Source organism: Halteromyces radiatus, assembly GCF_025201355.1.
Source record: "Halteromyces radiatus strain CBS 162.75 chromosome Unknown BX664scaffold_1, whole genome shotgun sequence".
Taxonomy (NCBI): Eukaryota; Fungi; Mucoromycota; class Mucoromycetes; order Mucorales; family Cunninghamellaceae; genus Halteromyces; species Halteromyces radiatus.
The window spans coordinates 3,923,962-3,940,319 of record NW_026251687.1 but is presented as its reverse complement, the minus strand read 5'-3'; the positions used below and the strand labels follow the sequence as shown (position 1 = coordinate 3,940,319).

Sequence of the window (16,358 nt, the reverse complement as noted above, 5' to 3'; positions counted from 1 at the left end):
ATCTACAAAGACGTATCTTGGTGTAAAAGTTGAGTTCCAGTCTTTATCCTGTTTTTGAGAAAAGAAAAGAAAAGAAAAACTCAAAACAGAGAAAAGAAGAAAAATCTCAGGGACAAAAAAGAAAAAAAAATTGGAAAGAGTAAAAGACATACCTTTTTATTGGGTGGTGTGGAAGATTGATAGGTAGCAAAGAGATCAAAAATAGGCAATAATGTTATTTGCTAATCTTTAGTTTTTCATGTAGTAAATAAAAGGTACATTTCCTTTTTTGTTTTAAATACAGTGTTTTCAAAGTTTTTTGTCGGGTTACAAGAAAATGCTTTTCGTGATGTTATAAAATAAAAAATCGTACTTTCCCAAAATGAATGTCGCATTACCACTTTTTTAGATATCGCTTTAGAGACGTCAGTAGAGTATGTCATTGATTGATGATTGATGATTGATGACTGATTGTTAGCTGATTCTTTTCAACAGGCCATATTTGGAAAAAAAAGAACTATATTTTTTATATTGTATCATATAAGACAGGGGTATACTAATGTAATATTCATATCTTGTGATGTTGATGTGAATTTGCATAATAGTTCCTTCCTTTTTTTTTAAAAAAAAAATACATTTACTCGGGTCTTCTTTGTTTATTTTCATTAACTGAGACATTCGATCGATAGATGACGAATGTAAATTTGCATAATAGTTCTTTTTTTTTTTTTTTTCTTCTGAGGTATTTTTGCCAAGTTTATTTTATTCCTTGATCAAGTGAGAGATATAAAAGAGTGCTATTTTTTTTTTCTGTTTCTTTTTTCTCTTTTTTTCTCTTTTTCTCTCTTTTTCTTTTAATTTCTTTATCTATTTTGATATCAATTTTTAAACCAATTTACAAGCATACAAGACCTTCATATACATCCATACCAAATACAAGTTTATTTTTTTTCTGGACTACAACTCTATCATAATCAAGACGGGCCTTTAGGTCCATTTGCTTTTTTTTTAATATATACTTATTGGACTTCCTTCTCTCTGTGCCTTGCTTAATAGTAAGTTTCTTTTAATGATGATGATGATGATGATGATACAGTATATTAATCATTCTCTTCTTTTTTTTTCTTTTTGAAATCTCTCTTGGTGTTCAAAGTGAATATCTAACTGTAACAGCAACATATAAAAATATGTTATCGCCTCTTCGGAGGACGCATTTAATGCTTTTCTACAGGTAAGTTAAAATAAATAAATATAAAAAAAATGGATATGTTGACTAAATAATATTTTATTTTCTGTTATTCAAAATACTCAATGGAACTACTATCACTCCTTTTCTTCTTGTTCTTTTTCTTCTTATATTCTCTATTTGATTATGCGACAATTATATTTTTTTCTTCTGTCATTTATTTTCTATCCTTACGATATTTTATTTCCTATTTTTGCGACATCTTATTCTTTGAATTCCGTCATTTTTTATTGAATAAAGTGTAGTGATTACTCTCTCTATCTGTCTGGCTACTAGCTTTATCATTTTTCATAGAATAATTCACTCAGTACTACTACCTTATCATTATTGTTCTCATAGAGTTGTAATCCATCATCAGATATTTATTCATTCATCTAGTCATCAGATAACATCCACCACCATAATCATCATCCTATATCATCACATACTAATTTAGAATCCTTGGATGAAAAGCATTTCATTGGATATTTTTTGTATTTCCGCCTCTTTTTTTTTTTTTTTTTTTTTACACTTGATGGTTCCACACCCCCTTTTTCTTTTTTTTTTTTCCTTGTGACCGGTATAAGAAAAAAAAAATTGAACAAACAAAATCGCTTAGAGATTTATTTTTTTTTTCTTGTTTTTCTTTCTTTCTTTCTTTCTTTCTTTCTTTCCTTCCTTTAATAGTTAAATATCGCAATCATGGCTCACGCTAACGTTTGGAATTCTCGCCCCAAGACCTACGGTAAGGGATCTCGTCAATGGTAAGTCCTTTTTATTTTATTATTCATGGTGAAGACTATGCAGGTTTTTGTTTAATTTCTTGTCATGATCCATCCATCATGTGTTGTTCCTCTTTTCCGAAAAAGTGGACAAAAAAAAAAAAAGAAAGCTGTATTATCAACTTTGTCAATCATTGTACTCATATTTGAATATTATTTTATAGTCGTGTCTGCGCTCACCAAGCTGGTTTGATCCGCAAGTACAACCTCAACATCTGTCGTCAATGTTTCCGTGAATACGCCAACGATATTGGTTTCCACAAGGTAAATCATATTCACGAACGAAATATGGTTGATACCGAAATATTCATTTATATATATGTAATTTTTTTTCTTTTTTTTAGTACCGTTAAATCAACCCTGAATCCTTGGTCTATGTCTCCCAGGTTCCTATTGGCAATTAGACTATTCAATTCTTTTTTTTTTTTATTATTGTATTCATATATATATATTTGATCATTATGTAGAATGTAATAAAGAAAACCTGACTGATTGAAACCTTATGCAGCGATGGATTGGATGCCTGATCTATATATATATATATATATATATTGTGAACAGAAATTAATGATTATGCATGTGTATCTAACTTGTGGAATGATATTGACAAAAGGAGTTGTTGATTCATTATATGAAAAATGATGTCTGAAATAAGGTGATATTTCATAGGACAATCATAATGAGAATGATAATGGTGATATTTTATTATATTTGTACAAGAAGGAGTAATGTTAAAAGAAAGTAACTATACACAGGAAATAACAATACTAATAATAATGATGATAACAATAAAAAAAAAAGTAATACTAATAAAAAAAAATGGATGATGATGCTAAAGAAACACTATTCTAGACCAAATGACTAAAAGAATGGAGGTCAAAAAAGGATGAGATTTGATAAAATAACCGAATAGGCCCAAATGAGATGATGCAGTTGAAGATGAATGAGAAGGCGCTGTTGAAGAGGATGATGATGGTGGAGGACGAGCAGGACCACTAGGGACTATACTTGCACTTGCACTTGGATTGTCAGTTGTACCCACTAAACCAGAAGGTGGATTCCAATACGTTAAAGGTGGACGAATGGTTGATGATGATGATTGTGAGTGTATTCGGTAGCCAAGGGAACTAAGAGATTGTAATAAATTAGGACCAAGAGGACCAGTAGAAAACGCTTGATTCATTGATGCAATAGAGACACCAGGTTTCGTAGTATATGTCATCAAGTAATCAGCACTATTGTGATAAGAAGAGTAATCCACATGTGATAAAGTAGACCCATCCGTAAAAGGTACCAGGGAAGTTTCCATTGTCACTGTATTATTGCTATTTGGAAAGACAAGGAGAATATCTTGAATAGTAATAGAACCATAATATACTGATTGAGCGTATACACTGAGATTAGAATCTACCCATGCATTGACCATATCATAAATACTGTTGTACAAGATGTTGGCATTACCCCAGTTATTCAAAATGTTGGTGATGGTCGACAGTGGTACAGAATGATATTTCAAATATTTATCCATAGGTAATTCCACAAAACCCCAAAACGGTTGATTTCCTTCATCTGTATTTTCATTTTGCATGATAGATTCAAGTTGTTTTGGTGGTGTGAGAAGCATCGGTGTAAGGAAAGGTATCAAGCCGTCTACATAGGGTTGAAATCGTTGATATAAGTCGTCGGACCAAGAGCTTATAAAACCTAGGCCATGTACTAGTTCATGAAGGATAGTACGAAGTAGATCACTTTGATCAGATGAAATAGCAGATGAATCATCCTAAACAAATAAGGTAAAAAGATATATATTAAAACCTGTTGAATTGATTACTAAAATAACTTACGACAAAGTACCAGTTATTATCTCCATTAAATTCAGCGATAATATCAAATTCGAGCCATTGAGGTTTTGGTTTGAGATGGGTGAATTGTTTCAAAGTAGCTTGAGGATACATACGAGTCATATTATCGCTTCCATCGGTCATCAAATAGGAAACAGATGGATAAGCTTGTCCTATAAAAGATAATTTTATTTATATCAGAGGTTATCTTTTTTTTTTTTTAATATATAAGATGTCCTACCAATGGATACTTCATCATTGTTAATGGTGCATTCTTCATAGAGATCACAAAATGAAAAATAAGATATGTTGACATAAAGAGGAGTTTCGAGTTGAATAATAGACGATATGATTTCTGTAGCTGCATTGACAGTATTGTTGACATGATCACATATGATATCAGTATCTGAGCAATGAAGTTCGTAGTAAACCTTATTGGGAAGATGTCGAACTGATTTCTTAATGTTGGAAGAAGATTCGTCACAAAAACGTGTAGATCGATGCTGAGAGTGTTGTTGTTGGTATCGTGATTTATGGTCGAGACACACTATAGAAGAATGAACGTTGTGAGGTATACATAATAATAGCAGATGGAGTGAACAATACCACCACCACCACCTATGACTATATAAATTCATATAATATGTTAATATTCAACAACAACCAAAAAAAAAAAAAAAAAAAAAAAAAAAAGAAAAAGAAAAAGAAAAAGAAAAAAAAAAAACAGATGCTAGTTTCTATTTTAGTGTCCCTTGTTCCTGGTGCAACATTGCGGTATTCTAAAATAGAAAATGCCAAGAACAACAGATGAAAGGTAATCAAAATAGGATTGGATCAAAAAAGAGACATTAGTCAATCTAAAGACTGAAAAAAATAAAAATTCATCCTTTCCTCTTGATTGGTTGCTCCTATCATCCTTTTCACTCTAAAAAAAAATTAAAATAGGAATTGAGTTTTATTACGAAAAAAAAAGTAAAAATGATTACGACAATATGATTTAAGATAAAGTGTAAAGAGAGATTAGGAAGGATTAATTAAAATGTGATACATTTGTTATTGAATAGCAAGAGGATATAGGAAAAGGTATATGGGATGAAAATGATGTTGCTATTGAAGAGAGGATGATCGTGATAAAGATACAGAGCCAGGTTTAGAGAGGATGATAGCTGAACAATGATAATCTTTGTCTATCAACGGAGTTTTCAAGATTGGAGAAGAGATGATGGTAATCGATGAGATGAATAGAATCCGAGACCAATAGCTTGTTGGCATTCATGATTGTTGTTTCGATACAATTTTATGGATTGACGCCATACATTATGGTAGAGGGAATAAGCTTCTTGAGTATTACCAATAAAGAGCATCCATCTTTATCGACCAAGAAAAAAAAATAACTATATATGCACAGATGAGAGTTTTTCATTGATTGTTCCTGATAAAAATAGTAATGGATGATGGAAGAATAGATACTAGTCGATGACAATATAATAAACAACGATAAGAATAAGATTTTATTTAATAAGAATATAAAATAAAAAAAAATGGTATACTATAGGAATAAACTAATCTCCATCGTAAGGGAGAAAGAAAGAGAAGTTACGCAAAGAAGAATAAGAGAGACACCACTTTTTGCCACCAAGTAACTTTTCATTCTCTATCCAATCAAAGCCCCCGATCGATCCTATTGTATTATCTATCTAGCGTATCTTCATAGAAAGATAAAATAGATTAGTTCATAGTACGAGAATGAGAGACTAAGAAGAAGAAAAAGTAACAAAAGTGTAGAGAGTATAGAGTAAATATAAATAAGGATAGAAGTACGTACGTATATGTAAAGAATGGCTAATGTTAAACAAGTATAAAATATAGATTAACAAAGTATCATTATCTATGATTGTAACTTACATGTTCAAGGAGTCATTGATCGAAAGAAAACAAAAAAAAAAAAAAAAGGGGGGGGGGAGTGCGCCCACTTTATTAACTTTTCAAAGCGCTTCCACATGATTTTTTTTTTTTTTGAGATTTGATCTAAACCAACTATAACGGAATCTGAATTTATATCAAGTTGTGGAAATGCATTAAAAAAAGTTGAATGGATAATAGAGTAAATAAAATAAGATGATTTTAATGAATAATGTTCGAAAACATAGTTGACGTTTTATAATGGATGATTTTAAAGCTCTCTTCATTTCTCTCATCTTTTCAACGTTTTCTGTTCAATAAAGCATACAAAGATCATCATTATATATAACAGTCAACAGGAACATCAACAACAAGATGATGTAAAAAAAAACAAAAGCTAAACGTAATAAGTGTGAGACAGAAACCAAGGAAACGATGTGGTAATGCAGAATATTGAAACACCGGATGATGAAAAGTGAAGTGATGGTAAAAGGTGAGCTGACTTTTTTCTTTCCGTAGTAACCAGTGTCTATAAACGAAAGAAAACAAAACAAAAAAAAAACAATGACGACATTTATCCTACATAGATGATGATGTATATGAAATAGTTTGTTTGCTTTGATGATCGTCCTACGTATCAAAGCGAGTAATCTTAAGTTTGCTCCTTCTATCCTATCTTTCAAAAAATAAAAAAAGGCACTTAAAGCTGACCAATGATTGGCCAGAGATTACCCCGCTTTTTTACATCCATAAGAAAGATCTTAAACGGTATAGGAAAAATATGGTTTATGATAGTAAGAAAACTTTAAGCGTGTGAAAGTTTTTTTTTTTTTTTTGTTCATATAGAACTGATTCTTCACTGATAAGATCATTTTTACAAGGGAAAAAAAAAGTATTTTTAATAGTGGAAAATTATCATGTTAACTTTTTCCGGATGGGGTGGGAAAGTCAAAAGGAAGGAGATTCAAAGCATTAAAAAAAAAGATAAATTCCTCTTTTCTTTTCTTTTTCTCTCTCTCTTTTCGCTTTATATTAATTATTATGTCTCCTTCTTCATTAAAACGTGTTCATGTTGTTGGTGCCAATGCCAATGGTTATATCACTGCTATTTTACTTTTACTCCAAGGTTACAAAGTTACTCTAGTTGCAGAGTCATTCCCTGGTGATGACCTTTCTAACAATTACGCTTCAGACGATACTACTTCCCAATGGCAAACCGATACTTCACTTTCACAGGCTAGTTTAAGTTTACAACGTAAGTAATAACTATTGATAAAAAGTGATTAAAAAAAAAGGGGGGGGGATGACAAAATATAAGGGGAAAAACGGAAAAAGGAAATGACTTTTTTTTTTAATATACATATGTGTTTATTATAATCAACACTATTAGAATACGATATAACATCGTTTAACATGTTTTGGAAACTAGCTAAAAGCAAAGCTAAAGAAGCAGGAATCAGAGTAGGTAATAGCTTTAAATATTATCAAGAACCAACTGCAGATCAGTCCAATCCTTGGTGGAAACATATGGTACCTGGTGTAAGTTTCTATATATCATATATCATTCAAAAAAAAAAAAAAAAAAAAAAACTCCATTCAATTCACTTTTGTTATTACCCTGATTATATAGTTTCAGATGATTAATCGTCAAGATTTACCCAATAATATACAGCTTGGATATCATTATACAACTGGTAAGGAGTGAATGTATATGTTGCGTGCAGTATGAATTTTAAACTGATGCCTCTCTCTTTTTTTCCCTTATAGTAATGATCAACCCTAAAAAATTCCTTTGTTGGCTTCAAGTACAATTTCTAGCGATGGGAGGAAAACAAAGGAAAACCAAATTGAATAAATTATTGGATGCAGTTACGGAACAAGATCGTGTCCAGATCCTTGTCAATTGCAGTGACCAACTGCAATTGGATTCAACAGCTAGAGATGATTTATTGGAAAAGGTGGAACAACAGCAATGGATTATCAAGGCTAGTCAAATACGTAAATCAGTTCAAGTCAAAACCAAAGAAGAAGAATTATATGTTTATCCTCGTATGGATGGTACTGTGGTGATTGGATCAAAACGACGACAACAACATCATAAACAAGCAAACAGAAATGCAAGAGATATCATTAACAAGTTGGTAGATTACTGTCCTGAACTGACATGGGGAAAGGGTATTGATGGTTTGGATATCATAGACCAACAAACAACTATCAAATGGATTCGACAACAAGGTCCTCGTATTGAAAATCAGTTTACAGGTAAGACAATAAAAAAATTCGAAAAGGGTTGGAATGGGTCATTTACCTTTTTTTTTTTTTTTTTTTTTCCTAGTTGCACCCTTTGGAGGAAGAATTGCAGTAACTCACAATTATGGTCACGATGGATATCAGTCAACCTGGGGATCATCAAAACGTGCTGTTCATTTAGTGAATGAAGCCTATGCTACTTTGAAAAAGGACTCTGAATCTGTATCTGCTTTATTAGCTCATCTATAGTCGATCTCACTATTATTATTATTTATTTATTTATTTTTGTATATATCGTTTACACTTTTTTTTTTATTTGATTTTCAATAAACATGACTCTTCAAATATCTGTCTTCTTACCTTTATTATAACAATTTGACATTTCTCGTGTAACTTTTTTTTATTATCTTCAAAAAAAAAAAAAAGCGTGTGTATATATGTGTGTGAGAGATAAAAATAACAAACTAAAGAGAGGGTATGATATATGTATATATTGTTCAGGTAATGATACTATGGGGTAAGAAATAAATGATGATGATAATAATGATGATGATATTGAGAATAATACTAATAACTATGATCTATGACTAATACATTGTTTTACTGGATCAATGATTTCGGCAGAATTCCATTGACTTAAAGTAGAGCCTGCAACCCAAATCATACTAAAAAAAAAAAAAGTTTAGAAAAAAAAATATACAAAGAAATGATCACTTACCAAAGTATACCAAATACAATCAGGAGATAATTTGCAAAACGACGGATAGGTGGAAGAGAAAGAGCCCGAAGATGAAACAATGGAGGGAACACAAAACATAATGGAATACAAAATAAAGAACCAATCAAAGGAACGAATTTATCCAGCTTGTCCTTAGAACCAACAATCCCAATCCATGCACAAAGGAAAACAACGAATACTCGGAATACGTTCTTTTGCCATTTGACTACTGCATTATTTTTGCCAGATCGTGTAGTAAATAATCCATTTTCCATGATTCGAATAGCAGGGAATAATTGAAGAGGAATCGATAAACAGATGGCCAAAGAATATAATGTTTGAATGGATGATACCATAGGATCCTTACTCGGTAGATTGAGTAAAATAATAGTTTGTACTTGATCACCAAAAGTCATATAAGAAAGAGCGCCCATGGATACAAATAAACATGTGATAATAAATAAAGCACGTCGTAAAACGGTAGGGAATTGTTGAGGTTCTTTCATAGATTCAGTAATAGGGATCACTAAAAAAAAAAAAAAAAAGAATGAAAATATAGAGTTTAGGAAATTTAGATTTTGATTTTTTGTTTTATCTATTTTCTTACCTAATCCAATGCCTTCATATGTGAAAGCGGCCGTACCAATAAACAAAGGAAAATGAATAGAGTTCCATAATGATACAGTGTCCGCCACACCAACCGTTGATAATTCTTTGACATCATAATAGAATAAGTAGCTGAGACCAATAACAATAAATACATCAGCAATCAAGGCAAACACCGAGAGACGTTGGATCTTGCGAATCATGGCCAAAGGAATAAACGCAAAGCTTTGCGCAAGGATCAATAAATGCATAGGAATCATTAATCGACATTTTGAAAATGTTAATGCCAAGGATTGAAGATTCTCGGCCACAAATACCATATACGCACAAACAAAACCGATCTGAGATAAAGTGATAGCTATCAGTACCGCCATACGCATCTTGGGACCATAAAGGACACTACCCATATCACTAAAACTAGCAGGAATCACCAACCTTGTTTGAACCAATAATAAAAAAGACCATAATGAAATCAGTGCCCAAGCAATGGTTGCAAAAATAGAGAAGAGTAATCCACCATTTTCAAACCTAATGACATCATATAAAGGGTTGTGAGTCCTCTTTTTTTTTTTTTTTTTTTTTTTTTTTGGAATGGAGATATAAATACTTACGCTTTAGGTAAGAACATGATGCCTATATAGAGAAATAAAAAAATATGGATGAGAAGTCATCATTACACAGTTTGGTTTCCAGTCATACCTGTTGTAACAAATGATTTTAATAATAAAAACATAGCTTTTCCGGGAGTTGCTTTTCCTTGAAGAGTATGTCCAGGTCTTGATCTAGAAAGTAGTGGCATGGTTTCACGTGCGTGCAAATGACGGTACTGTAACGGTTGATGATGATCCCCATTTTTCAATGTTGAAACAGGAAATGGTAAAGCTGATGATGAAGTGCCTACCCAAGTTGGTTGTTTGATTGTTGTTGTTGTTGTTGATGATGAACTTTTTCTTCTTTGTGTATCAGATGGTGGAGAAGTCAATGAAGTAGTACCATAGGGTTGTTTTTGTTTTTGTTGATTGTTTTTGTGAGAGAGGGATGATAACGAAGCATGATGTAATAAAGGACCACGATAAGCCATCACATTTCCTTCTTCTTGTTCGTGCGCTGAATAATATTGTTGTTGTTGATGATGATGATTGTTATGTTCATCGACCTGTATACTACCTCTATAACTACCAGAATCACTGGATCCATTTGATTGATTGTTGTTAATATCGACATCATAGTTATCAACATCATCATCGTCATCATCATCATCATCAGAAGTAGAATCGTCGGTATCACTAAGATCTTCACCACCAAAATGACCATATAAACATAGAAATTCCACAAAACTACTAGTAACAAAATTAGGAGGTCTTTTTCCTTGTTTCGCAGCCTTGGTAAGTACAAAATATCGACGAAATCCACCAGGTTGTTTGAGGGATAAAAGAAGAGGATCAACAGTAGGTGTTCGTGTTGCTGGTAAAGAGATAGATTGAGTACGTTGTCGTCGTTGTTCCAAGTGTTCGACATGAGCAGTCCATTTGTAAATGTCATCTAATATAGAACCACTGGATAAAAGGTGATGGGTATTGTAAGTTTCTTCTTCTTCTTCTTCTTCTCCTTGTGGTTGTTTATTGTTATGAGAAGACATCGTATTTCGTGGTGGACAGGGTATCATAGAAGACTCATTCCCGAGAGAAGTTAAAGGAGGTAAAGAAACTTGTGGATAAACAAGATGTCGTTTTACCACTTTCGCAACTTGTTCCACTGGCAAATCAATCGTAAGTGTACGTTCCATAAGGAAGAGCCAGATCAAAAAAGATGTTTATTATAATATGATATTAAAAAAAAAAAGGGTCAATGAAACAAAAAAAGAAAAAAAAAAAAAAAAAAGAGTGAGAAAAATAAAAAGAAATCCCAATTGCGCGCACAGGGCGGTATTTCAAACCTTCGCTGTTGTGTATGAGATTTTTTTTTTTTTTTCGTCTATTCTTTCCACCCCTTTCTTTTTTTTCTTTACTTCAATATTTACTTGTTATATAGACATTGATACACTTTTACACTACAATTTGCAATGGAACAAGAAGGTAAATAAATATTGAACTATTATGTTATTATCTTTTTATATATTTATATTATTATTATTTTTTTTTGTCCCAGCCATATGCAGAGTGTGCCGTTGTGAAGGATCTATCGACCAACCTTTATTTCATCCTTGTAAATGCTCTGGTAGTATTCGATATGTTCATCAAGACTGGTAAATAAACAATAATAATTAATAATATAGATATCAATAAATTGACCACCTCTTTTTTTTTTTTTTTATTATAGTCTGATGGAATGGCTTTCTCATAGTCGAAAGAAATATTGTGAATTATGTGAACATCCTTATACTTTCTCTCCTGGTCAGTCTATTACTGTATATACATATATTATTGAATAAATTAGTCTAACTTTATTCTTTTTTAGTTTATCGAGGTGATATGCCAGATACTATTCCTCTTCGTCTATTCTTGTTACAATTAGGAAACAAACTATGCAAAATGATATATATGATATTACGAGCCTGTTTGGTAGCTTGTGTATGGTTATTCATTTTACCTTATTTTACTATTAATGTTTGGCGTTTTTACTTTTGGACTGGTGAACTTCTTTCTGTTCAGTTACTCCGACTACAAAACTATACAGCCGTTCATAAACTTTATTCTACAACATCTTTACCTTCATCACCAACATCATATATCAATATCATCACCAATACCGACTTTTACGAAGCAACCACTACTGTCGCCTCTGCTGTAGCATCTAATACTTTGGAATCTGTCATAGAAACTGCTTCTGCATTCAACAAAACTTCTCAACAACTTGTCAATACAACTTCTTCAGTGAGTACTACCCATTATGTGATATTCGATCGAACTATCAGTGTATCTGATATAAAGTAAGTTTGTATTATATAAAAATAATAATAAAAAATAATAATAATAATAGAATGGTAATATATATGAATTTTTAACCTTTTTAACTCTTTTTTTTATTTTTCTTTTCTTTAATATTATTAGGAATTTGCTCACTGATTGCTTTGAAGGACAAGTCATTACTTTTTTTGTGGTTGTAGTATTTGTCTCGATTTTTCATCTACGAGAATGGATTGTGCAAAATATACCTGAAGAATGGTTGGACGACGTGGTACACCTGGATGACGAACCTCAAGACCAACAAGAAGATATTTTAGGTCCACAGGATGAACCAATCTTTGAAGAACAACAACAACAACAACAACTCGCTGAACCTTTGGGTACATTGTTTGAAGAACAAGAAGAGGATGAAGAAAACAACAACTTACCTGATGATCAATATCACCACCGCCACCAACAACAAATAGAAGATCAGGATCGAATGAATACACAGTATCAATTACACCGAACAGACACTCAAGTAGATGAAATGGATTATGAATTAGAGTATGATCCAATAACGGATAGTTTCAAAAAGCAAAAACTATACAGACACCGTGATATGAATATTCTAGGAATGGAAAATGTAAGACGACAAGATCGCGCGACCTCGGCACCACCTTCTTCTTCCAACTTCATACAGCATTCTTTTTTGGATAGTGATGGTAATCACGTTATGGAAGACATGACTCATTCCCATTCTCCTTATTGGCGTCTACGAGCAACAAGTGCTGAACCTGATCTGGAAACCTGGCCTACGTCTAATTCTTATGGTGAAGAACAATATTCCTCCTCATCTTCGTCTTCTGGAGCGGCTGGACCAAGTAGATTATTATATCGACCTCCTTTGGATCATGTGGAATCAGTTACCAAAAGGGAAGCAATTTCTCGTGAAGATTTTATCGCTTCTTTGAGGGAATCACAGCAACCGCGTCCACAATTACAACATTCTATAGCGGCAGTGCCTCCTTTACCGCTACGACAACAACAAGAACAACAACAACAACAGGAACAACAGGAACAACAGCAACAACAGGAGCAAGAACGACAACAACAACAACAAGAACGACAACAACAACAACAGCAACAACAAAATGAATTACAAGATGAAGCCCCTCCCGTAGCTAATGACGATGATAACAATGTCGGTGATGATATCATGGATATTCTGGATGCTGTTGGTATGCGTGGTAGTTTATGGACGTTGATACAAAATATCTCGCTTATAGGATTGGTGATTTTCAGTTGTCTTGGTACTGCTGTTTGGATGCCATATTTGATCGGAATGACATTTGTTATGGTATGTTCATAACTAAAAAAAAAAAAAAAAAAAGTGAATATATTGGATAAACACTCATTTTCTACTCTCTTTTTTCTTTGTAGGCTGATATTTTTGATGTTGTTCGAATACCTTTGTTAGTCGTACGAACTTTAACAGATCCAGTGATTGAATGGCTCATTGCCCTTTTTATTGATACTATTTGGCCTACGATGATGGCAGGTATGGAATCCATTCTTCTCAATATTTCGATGTTTAAAGCGCTACTTCCTGATAACATTCAACACGCTTTGATATCAATGACAACTTCACTCTCATCTTCATTGCATGGTTCAGTCACTTCTTTCACATCCTCGACATCTATGGTGAACGGGTCTGCTGGTGCAACTAGTACGGTGTTGAAACACATGGTGGATCAGTCCAATCTAGAAACATCCTATTTCGATCAACTTCTTTATTGGATCAGTCAAGTGGAACCTACTTTGAAATCTATGGCTATTTGGTATCAACATCTCGCTATTGGAACATCGGCTGTGGATCGTACTATCTGCATTTTGATTGGGTACGTGATTGCTCTCGCTATGAGTTCATGTTCTATGTTTCACTTATTGGCAAGAATGTTACTTGGAGATCGTGCTCAAGGTACTATTAGACAACAATATTTGATCCTAAAGGTGGGGATGTTTTTATTGTTTGAACTATTCCTATTCCCAATTGTGTGTGGTGTCCTTCTTGATCTTTCGGCAGTACCTTCCTTGTTGAACCTCTCTATCTCGCCTTGGGATCGGTTGGCTTCTATGTGGTCTTCTCCGATTTCCTCAATGTTTGTATATTGGTTAGTGGGAACTGGATTTATGCTACTCTTTGCTTGGCTCATAACCAGCTGTCGTGAAGTTTTGCGTCCTGGTGTGATGTGGTTTATTCGTGATCCCAATGACCCTCAATTCCATCCTATCAGAGAAATTATTCAGCGACCAGTGTGGACTCAATTGCAAAAATTGGCTGCTAGTGCTACTATGTATGCTTTCATTATTGTCATTGGCGTGGGTGGTGTAGTACAAGCTATTCATCATTTTGGAAAAGATTTTTTGCCATTGCAATGGAATTTGGCGTAAGTTCTTATTAGAAAAAAAAAAAAAAAAGAAAGATTGTTCTGACTTTTTTGTTCTGTTTATTTAGTAGGCCACTTTCAGTTATGCCTTTTGATCTTGTTATTGTACAAATAGCCGTACCAGCTGTGATTCGCTACTTCCGACCCATTGGAACACTCAAGGCAGCATGGGGTTGGTGGATGCTACAACTATGTCATCAACTACGATTATCCTCTTTTATGTTCGGTGTACGACCAGCAGTAGAAGAAAATGTGATGCGATATCCAACATGGTCAAGCTGGATTCGAAGCTTTTTTGATGAAAACAATCAAGAGGGCGTTTTGGAATGGGAAGGACAACTGATGCGGGTACCAAGGCACGACAGCGTGCGATATATTCCAGGACGACGGATGCTTGTTCCTATCGATCATATAACCTATGTTCCTTTGAATGAACGTGAACGTCAACTTGGACATCCTGCAGCTCGTGGACCAGGCGGTGAAGCAGCAAATACAGTGATTGTTTACACTCCTCCAAAATTCAGGCAACGTGTGGCTTTGTTTATGATAGTGCTTTGGTTATCTGGAAGTGCGCTGCTTTGTTTGATGACAATTGGTCCTCTTGTGCTTGGTCGATATATCTTCAAGAAAGGATTCAGAGTGGAATCTCCGGTGCATGATATGTATTCCTATTCCGTGGGTAGTGTTGTTGTACTATTGGTTGGCAGTTGGATAGGCCAACTCTTTATTGCTATACGTGATGTGATATCTCAATCAAATGCGACTGCAAGAATGACTAGCTTTATGAATCATTTTCGAAATATATCTCGCTTGGTAAGTTTTTTTTTTTTTTTGAAAAAAAAAATTATTGTTATGATTGATTTTTATTTATGTTTATTTCATTATCGATAGTTATTCAAGTGGTTGCTATTCATTGGTGTATTTGGTGTTGGATTCCCTCTTTTGTTTGGATTGATGATAGAATTATATTTCATTCTACCTTTACAAAATCTTGGAGATCGTCTACCTACTTTTGATATATTACCCATCTGGATCCGTGGTTTTGCTTGTATGAATGTGATGCATGGTTTCTTGCATATTTTGCCTATCAATCCACTTCAACACAATATTACTCGGGTAAAAGAACAAGAATAAAAATGAAATTACATTTTGGAATTAACTCTTTTTTTTTTTTTTTTGTATTTATTCTTCTTTAGGCATTCCGACGAGGCATCACAGAGATGAATGTTAGATTTTTATGTACAAAGGTGGTGGTACCTCTATGTGTGATATGTTTCACTGCGATTCTACTACCGATCTTGGTCGCTTTTATCAATATTCAATTATTAGGTATGAGAAAGATGAAAAGGAAGAAAATAATGATGATTAATATATGATTTTATGTGATATTCTAGTACCTGATGTTATATCTGTCAAGATCAAAGTAGTTCAAATGATGTACCCAATTAGTTTAATTGGATTAGGATCTTATCATATTGGTCGAATGGGTGCAAGAATAGGTCATGGTTGGATACAATCTATTCGTGAAGATCATTATTTAGTTGGAAGAACATTACACAATATGGGTGAATGATAACTCAACTTTTTTTTTTATTATATATTCCTTTACATCATGTACATACAAATCAATCCTTCCTTTCTCTTTTACGTAGTTAGTATTTATTCTCAATCGAACTCCTGTTGAAATAAAAGTATATTTACCACAAAGAAATGGATCAAA

At 33.2% G+C, this 16,358-nt stretch overlaps 6 protein-coding genes across 6 annotated transcripts; 4 read left to right on the top strand and 2 right to left on the bottom strand.

Annotated features, from left to right (window-relative positions):
• Positions 1-1,132: 1,132 nt before the first annotated feature.
• On the top strand, positions 1,133-1,668 carry BX664DRAFT_322605 (uncharacterized protein; the record flags this gene model as incomplete). The annotated part of the gene is made up of 2 exons (XM_051543524.1): positions 1,133-1,210; positions 1,466-1,668. Coding segments are annotated over exons 1-2 (235 nt in total), but the record flags the coding sequence as incomplete, so codon positions are not given.
• Positions 1,669-1,792: 124 nt separating this feature from the next.
• Positions 1,793-2,489, top strand: BX664DRAFT_322603 (40S ribosomal protein S29). The gene is made up of 3 exons (XM_051543523.1): positions 1,793-1,968; positions 2,151-2,250; positions 2,331-2,489. Exons 1-3 carry the CDS (start codon positions 1,907-1,909, stop codon positions 2,337-2,339), a joined length of 171 nt encoding a protein of 56 aa, XP_051405574.1. The 5' UTR covers positions 1,793-1,906; the 3' UTR covers positions 2,340-2,489.
• A 177-nt stretch (positions 2,490-2,666) lies between these two features.
• Positions 2,667-5,335, bottom strand: BX664DRAFT_355361 (uncharacterized protein). Its single transcript, XM_051547809.1, has 5 exons — positions 5,083-5,335; positions 4,434-4,451; positions 4,069-4,374; positions 3,831-4,000; positions 2,667-3,766 (listed from the first exon to the last, which is right to left on the bottom strand). Exons 1-5 carry the CDS (start codon positions 5,189-5,191, stop codon positions 2,819-2,821), a joined length of 1,551 nt encoding a protein of 516 aa, XP_051405573.1. The 5' UTR covers positions 5,192-5,335; the 3' UTR covers positions 2,667-2,818.
• A 1,335-nt stretch (positions 5,336-6,670) lies between these two features.
• On the top strand, positions 6,671-8,344 carry BX664DRAFT_322596 (uncharacterized protein). Its single transcript, XM_051543522.1, has 5 exons — positions 6,671-6,984; positions 7,120-7,268; positions 7,360-7,423; positions 7,497-7,991; positions 8,065-8,344. Exons 1-5 carry the CDS (start codon positions 6,771-6,773, stop codon positions 8,226-8,228), a joined length of 1,086 nt encoding a protein of 361 aa, XP_051405572.1. The 5' UTR covers positions 6,671-6,770; the 3' UTR covers positions 8,229-8,344.
• Positions 8,321-11,177, bottom strand: BX664DRAFT_355359 (transmembrane amino acid transporter protein-domain-containing protein). The gene is made up of 5 exons (XM_051547808.1): positions 10,003-11,177; positions 9,915-9,936; positions 9,305-9,831; positions 8,698-9,223; positions 8,321-8,644 (listed from the first exon to the last, which is right to left on the bottom strand). The coding sequence occupies exons 1-5, from the start codon at positions 11,087-11,089 to the stop codon at positions 8,554-8,556; spliced, it is 2,253 nt and encodes a 750-aa protein (XP_051405571.1). The 5' UTR covers positions 11,090-11,177; the 3' UTR covers positions 8,321-8,553.
• Positions 11,178-11,274: 97 nt separating this feature from the next.
• On the top strand, positions 11,275-16,211 carry BX664DRAFT_355358 (uncharacterized protein; the record flags this gene model as incomplete). Its single annotated transcript, XM_051547807.1, has 10 exons — positions 11,275-11,378; positions 11,452-11,548; positions 11,623-11,696; positions 11,761-12,232; positions 12,354-13,548; positions 13,632-14,638; positions 14,710-15,451; positions 15,530-15,754; positions 15,835-15,967; positions 16,033-16,211. Exons 1-10 carry the CDS (start codon positions 11,366-11,368, stop codon positions 16,209-16,211), a joined length of 4,137 nt encoding a protein of 1,378 aa, XP_051405570.1. The 5' UTR covers positions 11,275-11,365.
• Positions 16,212-16,358: the final 147 nt, after the last annotated feature.